Source organism: Aquarana catesbeiana, linkage group LG08 (assembly GCF_042186555.1).
Source record: "Aquarana catesbeiana isolate 2022-GZ linkage group LG08, ASM4218655v1, whole genome shotgun sequence".
Classification (NCBI taxonomy): Eukaryota; Metazoa; Chordata; class Amphibia; order Anura; family Ranidae; genus Aquarana; species Aquarana catesbeiana.
In genome coordinates this window covers 98,858,069-98,865,302 of record NC_133331.1, presented here as the reverse complement: position 1 = coordinate 98,865,302, position 7,234 = coordinate 98,858,069, and the positions used below count along the sequence as shown (strand labels likewise).

Here is a 7,234-nt window from a genome sequence, read left to right as displayed (position 1 = left end):
GGGGAGGGGGTTATTGTTTAGGGTGGAGAGGTGGGGAGGAGGTTATTGTTTAGGGTGGAGAGATGAGGAGGGGGTTATTGTTTAGGGTGGAGAGGGGTTATTGTTTAGGGTGGAGAGGTAGGGAGAGAGGTTATTGTTTAGGGTGGAGAGGGGTTATTGTTTAGGGTGGGGAGGAGGTCATTGTTTAGGGTGGAGAAGCAGGGAGGAGGTTATTGTTTAGGGTGGAGAGGTGGGGAGGAGGGTTATTGTTTAGGGTGGAGAGGGAGTTATTGTTTAGGGTGGAGAGGTGGGGAGGAGGTTATTGTTTTGGGTGGAGAGGTGGGGAGGGAGTTATTGTTTAGGGTGGAGAGGTGGGGAGGAGGTTATTGTTTAGGGTGGAGAGATGGGGAGGAGGTTACTGTTTAGGGTGGAGAGGTGGGGAGGGCGTTATTGTTTAGGGTGGAGAGGGGTTATTGTTTAGGGTGGAGAGGCAGGGAGGGGAATTACTGTTTAGGGTGGAGAGGCAGGGAGGGGGGTTGTTGTTTAGGGTGGGGAAGCAGGGAGGGAGGTTGTTGTTTAGGGTGGAGAGGCAGGGAGGGGGGTTATTGTTTAGGGTGGAAAGGCAGGGAGGGGGGTTTGTTTAGGGTGGAGAGGCAGGGAGGGGGGTTATTGTTTAGGGTGGAGAGACGGGAGGGGGGTTGTTTAGGGTGGAGAAGAGAAAGGGGGGAATGGGGTTTGTTTAGGGTGGAGAAGAGGCAGGGAGGGGGGTTTGTTTAGGGTGGAGAGACAGGGAGGGGGTTATTGTTTAGGGTGGAGAAGAGGCAGGGAGGGGGTTTGTTTAGGGTGGAGAGGCGGGGAGGGAGGCCGTTTTAGGGTGGAGAGGCAGGGAGGGGGGCGCATTTTCGGATGCAGGAAGGGGGGGTAGAATTTGGGGCTTGGGAGCCCCACAGCTGCCAGTCACTGCCCTGCACCACAACACTCTCCCCTCTATGAAGCTCTGCAGTAGCTGAGAAAAGTGAACAGAGCTTGGGGGAGGGGAGCTAGGCTCACGGCAGGACACACTACACACCGGGTGGAGCAGTCACTCTGTAGCCACCCTGCAGAGGAGTCTGAGGACTCGGGGGATGGGAAGCATGTTGCCGGGAGGGAGAGACATGCCATTGAAAACAGCAAAAATCCTTTGTCATTCACAGTGAGAGAGATCACCTCCGATCCCCGCACTCACCTTCTGCTCTGGTACACCGCGCTCGGGCTCAGCTCTGCACCCACCCGCCGCATGTGTGATCCGCTCCCCGCCTGGGTCCCGTGTTGCAATAAAGTAGTCTCAGTGTCCGCATTCCACTCCGACTCCAGGGAAACTGGAAGTGACACCACAGTGCTGAAAAAATGGACAAGAACCAGGGACAAATCACTGGAGAGGGGGAGTGTTTGCTGGTGCATTGCTTGTGCCCTGCACCTGCCCTAAACACGGGCAAATCAGCTTCCCTGCTTGCAAGCTGGGAAGCTTCCCTTAGACCGCCGTGTGTACGGGATATTAGAGTGACCAGGCGACGGACACAAGGTGGTCTAAGGGATTAGACATTGATCGCACATTCCGACAACAAAATCCATGTTTTTTTTTCCGACAGATGTTGGCTCAAACTTGTCTTGCATACAAGTTGGTCGGAATTTGCGAACGTCAAGAACGCGGTGACGTACAACACGTACGACAAGCTGAGAAAAATTACGTTCAATAGCCAGTGCGGCTCTTCTGCTTGATTCCGAGCATGCATGGAATTTTGTGCGTCAGAATTGTGTACACATGATCGGAATTTCCGACAACAGATTTTGTTGTCGGAAAATTTGAGAACCAGATCCGTGCTATGGAAATTCCGATGGAAAATGTCAGATGGAATTTCCGACAAAAGGCTCCCATCGAACATTTTCCCTCGGAAAATCCGACCATGTGTATGGGGCATTAAAGTGATTTTTTTTAATTTAATTTTTTTTGTTGCCAAAAACTTGGGGCGGTGGCGCCCGAGTGCCCCCTATGGAAGGGCTGCCAATGCAGTATATGCTAACAGAAAGAAATAAAGTTATGAAGGAATTGTTTGCTGTTGCTCAGTAGCTGTGATCACAGGCTGGGGCTCCCTTTATTGTTGATTCAATACTTAGGAATTACAAATAGTGCTGACAAGCACACAGTGCAGAGTTAGCCCACTAATGCTCTGCAAATCAATGTAATGTATAACCGAATATGAATTATAATGTCAAAGTGAACTGTCGAAAGCTGGCCTTAGTCACTAAAGGGTCATCAAAAATGCATTTGATATGATGTAGTTGACAAGGTTCTGGTTAGGCACACGGAGAAAAGGAGGTAGAATGTCTTGCAGACACCTTATCAGTAGAAATTTAATATATATTGGATCTAGTATTTTGGCCTGTGTGTGAAATATTTCCTTCAATGAGCCTTAATGGTACCATCTTAGGATGCACCAAAGACTTTAGATCATCACCAGAACTATTATCCAATACTTAGGAACAAATTAGGAGGAGACACCCCAAGATGCTCTGAGCCTCTTAATACAAATTCCCCTTTATTACCTTTCATCTGACTTTTCCGATTAAGGACTAGCATTGCCAAACACTATCCCCTTGGCCACAAAGAGTGCATCACTGACCAGGAAAGGTTATGTTTGATTTTTATGGCAATTGGTTTGGATTGGTCAAGGGCATTAGGCACTTGGCTACAAAACAAACAATTTCAGGGGGTAATAACAAGCATCTTGTAGTGTCTGCTTTCAGGCAGGACTTCCTAAACATTTTAAATGGTTGGGAGATTTCCTCTAATGCCGCATACACACGACCGTTTTTTCTGTCGGAATAAACTCTGAAGGTTTTTCTGGCGGAGTTCCGACAAAATTCTGCTGAAACTGTCTTGCACACGATCACACCAAAGTCCGACCGTGAAGAACGCGGTGACGTACAACATGTACGACGGGACTAGAAAAGGGAAGTTCAGAAGCCAGTAGCCAATAGCTTCCGTCTCTTACTTGCTTCAGAGCATGCGTCGTTTTTGGTACCGCGGAGCAGCATACAGATGAGCGGTTTTCCCGATAGGAATTGGTTCCGTCGGAAATATTTAGAACATGTTCTATTTCTAGGTCCGTCAGAATTTTCGAAAAGAGAAGTCCGAGGAGGCATACACGATCGGAATATACGATGAAAAGCTTCCGTCTGACTTTTTCTGTCGGTCATTCTGCTCGTGTGTACGCGGCATAAGAATTTTATGTGACAGTTTATTTATTTATTTTTTTATTTTAAACAGCAGGAAGAAATTACGTTTATAAGGTTCCCATGTTGCGTAATGTGTCAATTTCCTTGTTGCTTAGAGATGATAAAATGCTGCCAAGAATCATCAGCTTACATACAGTATATATACTCAACCTAATCTGATATGTTCACAAAGTCACCAGACACCATGGGGTCCGTGAATCTGGTTCTCTGTATTGTTCTTTTTACAGTGGATATTCCTTCTCTCACAGGTGAGGCTAGGTCTATCATCAGTTATTAATTCTGGCTTACAACATGACATTATATTGTTTTTCTGTTATTAGACACTAAAGACTATGAACAATGTCAGTGTAGAGTAATGTACTTTTTGTAATGTCCCAGTTTCTAACTAATGGATACATTTGGATATGTGGATAGCATGCCTTAATTCATTTAGACCAGTGTTTTGCATCTTTGAAAGTATTATGTCTTTTCCTGACTTCCAGATCCTCACATTATAGAATACACTTCCCAATGAAACACACTAAATATGTAATCTGTGACAGGAGCAGAAATAGCTTTGAAGAACAACGTGATTGGGTAGAATGAAAATAACGTGGATAGCTATTAAGAAAAATAATCTCACAGAGTTTTTGAGATTAAGTGCTGGGGCAAGTAATATTTAAATTTTACAGTTTCAAAATAAGAAATGTAACTGCAGTATCTACAATGGTTGCAGTATTAACCAATCTTGAATGAAAGTTAAAATTTTTTTAAAATTTATGTTCCTATAGTTTACCGTACATTCACAGATGTGCAGATGTAAAGCATTGCTTCATTTTTATTACATTTTTTTTTACATCTAGCAATAATTGTTGGTAACTGAAATATAGTTAGAATTCCATTATTCTAATAAGAATATTCAAATGAAGATAATAAAAGACATTTTATATTTATCCAATAATAAAAATTCATGTTTTAGAAATCACAAAATACATTTATACATATAATACTATACTAATTTAATGTTTAACTATTATGTATAATCAGCTTTTTTGATCGAATAATATAACTATTACATCACTATTTTTTCTGAAGCCTAACAATAAATTTCTTTTGTCTTACAGTTGCGCAGTCAACTGCTGGTAAGTAGGATGATGTACAAATCTGAATCGCTCACTTTTGCATAGCGAAAAGTCGCTAATCTTAAGAAAAACTGTTTTTTATTTGTTTGTACATTACTTAAAAACTATTTAAAACTACATGTCTATTTGTCTGTGGGGTGACAACACTGATGCATGATTTCACTGCAAAATGGGGAGTGTTGTCACCCTGTTAAAGGAAGTGGAAAAACAGCATTTACTTGCTGGATCAACAGGTGATATGTTATAGCATGTGCTTTTAGAACAACACTCGTAGCAGCTTCTGTATTCCTATCCAGAAGGATTCCATTTAAGCACGGGTCTATAACATGTCTCCTAATGGCCATGAGAGATGAAATACTATACATTTAAGAGATGAGAATGAGATTTTTTTAATTACCAAAGATATTTCTGTCATCCAGTTCTGGGAACCAAATAGCTCTGCCACACAGTACTATCTGGTAGGGCAAAGACCTGATTTTTCTCTACTGCAATTAGATAACACATACAGGTCTCCTCCTTACCCCTACCCTGTGACTAGACACTGAAAAGAGAATCAGCAGATTGATGATTTCACTTTCCTGTCACTCTGCTCTCCTCTCTGAGCGCTGTTGCACAATAGCCTGCAAGAAGCTAGTACCGAGTCAAATTCAGACACTTACACTGCTTGCATTCGAATAATACATTTAATGCATAGCTCCCAACTGTCCCTAATTTCGAGGGACTGTCCCTGATTTGGAACAACTTCCCTCTGTCCCTCTTTCCTTCTCATTTGTCCCTCATTTTGGTCTGATCTATATACTTGTATATAAAATGCACTATTTATCTTTCAAAAAGTGCTTCCCAGTGCTAAATTTTTCATCCAATTTCAGAATGGCTGCATTTGTAAATGTCAAAAGCCAATATAAAGGAATAATAGTGGTATAAAAAAGCGCTTGTGGGATTAATTTATCGTTTTTTTCTCTCATTCTCCTTTAAGAGGGCATGACAGGGGTGTGTGTCCTATGCCTACATACTTTTTCTAATAGGTGTCCCTCATTCCCATCTCACAAAGTTGGGAGGTATGTTTAATGACATGTTAACAAACACAGAGCTGCCTTCATTGCTGTAGTTTATATCTGGCCTGAGCTCAGCATTAACCGTTTGCTGACCAGCCGCCGTAATTATTGTGACGACCTGCCGCAGGTCGTCACGACAGGCAGGTAGATTATTCAGTGATTATTCAGTTAGCTGCAATGTATTTTATATATATATATATATATATATATATATATATATATATATTTCACTGCATACAGTTTAGCTAGATCTCACTGTAGGCCGTTCCTGGTGTACTGTTTCTATTATACTTCAGGTGGTGTACACAGTATACAGTGCTGTGCACCCATAGTACAGTTGCTCATACTTTTCTGGTGGTCAGCACAGTACACCCATAGTTATTACACTTCTGTTGGTGTACACAGTACCGTGCACCCCTAGTGCAGTTGCTACTACTTTCCTGGTGGTGTACACAATACATTCAGTGCACCCATAGTTGTTCTTACACTTCTGTTGGTGTACACAGTACCGTGCACCTGTAGGGCAGTTGCTAGTGCTACTACTTTTCTGGTGGTGTACACAATACATACAGTACACCCATCTGTTGGTGTACACAGTACCGTGCACCCCTAGTGCAGTTGTTATTACTTTCCTGGTGGTGTACACAGTACAGAATACAGTGTCGTTTTTTTTGCTAAACAAAATGTACAACCTGTCCGGAATGAGAGGCAGAAGCTCACAGGCCACTAAAAGAGGTCAAGCAGGCTCTGTGTCTACAGTCGACAGTGTATCCTCAGCACGTGGCTGTAGGATACGCTTGTCTTTTTTTCCTGCAGCTAGTTGTGTTATTGAGCCACAACATGCAGAAGAGTTGGTGGAATGGATAACAAAGCCATCCTCATCCTCCTCATCCTCTGTCACCCAGGCTCAGAGTATTTCACCTGCCAATACAGCTGCCAAAGCGGCCTATTCCATCGGCTCCATGTCAACAGTCACTCCTTCCCTAGCCCTACCATCATGCACGGAGGAGTCCCCCAAACTGTTCGACCACAGTGTCGGGTACATGCTGCAGGAGGATGCACAGCGATTTGAAGGCTCCGATGATGGTACCCAAGTTGAGGAAGGGAGTAACATCAGCCTAGAGAGAGGGGGGCCAAAGAAGGTCAAGAAACTGGCAGTCATGTTAACCCAGCTGCAGCATACTGCCAAGCTTGCTCCAGTGACGAGGACGGAGGGGATGATGAGGTCACTGACTCAATTTGGGTACCTGATAGAAGAGAGAAGGAGGAGGCACATCTCCAACAAGGTAGGATGCCCTCCAGGGGGCAGCTTAAGGGTAGCCACCCTATTGCATCACACCTTAGAGCTAAGCAGGTGTAGGGCGCTGCTGACTCTCCACATATTTTGAAAAGTTCTTTGATGTGTCCCTTTTTTGACACATGTGCAGCTAATCGCACCTTTGCTGTTTGCAACATATGTCTGAAGCGTATCAAGCGTGGCCAAAACAGCAGCCGCTTGGGCATCACATGCTTGACCAGACCTATGATGACCTCCCATGCAGTCCGTTGGCAACAGTACTTAAAAGACCCACATCAAAGAAGGAGGCAGACCTCCTCTTGCTCCTCATCAGCTGGGTTCTCCAACCCCACTATACCTCCAGTCCTCTCAGAAACCTGCACTGAGAGGAATGAAGGTATAGCAATAGGTGTCCCAAGAACTTGCAGCCAATCTGTTATCAGTACACCTCCATCTGATTTTATCTGGCAAATTTCCCTACCCCAGTTGCTAAACCGTCGAAAGAAATTAGGTCCCAGCCATCCACA

General features: G+C 43.9%; 1 protein-coding gene across 15 annotated transcripts in view; it reads left to right on the top strand.

Moving 5' to 3' along the window:
- The first annotated feature begins 3,367 nt into the window (after positions 1 to 3,367).
- LOC141105954 (scavenger receptor cysteine-rich domain-containing protein DMBT1) overlaps positions 3,368 to 7,234 on the top strand; it is a 150,924-nt gene continuing 147,057 nt past the window's right edge. For 5 of the 15 annotated variants that reach the window (XM_073596204.1, XM_073596197.1, XM_073596202.1 and 2 more), the window contains exons 1-2: positions 3,401 to 3,503; positions 4,359 to 4,376. In XM_073596204.1, the coding sequence (XP_073452305.1) occupies positions 3,416 to 3,503; positions 4,359 to 4,376 (106 nt within the window). In that variant the 5' untranslated portion in view covers positions 3,401 to 3,415. Of the gene's footprint in view, positions 3,504 to 4,358; positions 4,377 to 7,234 lie in introns of all 15 variants that reach the window. The other 10 variants (XM_073596207.1, XM_073596206.1, XM_073596199.1 and 7 more) reach the window with 4 other exon arrangements.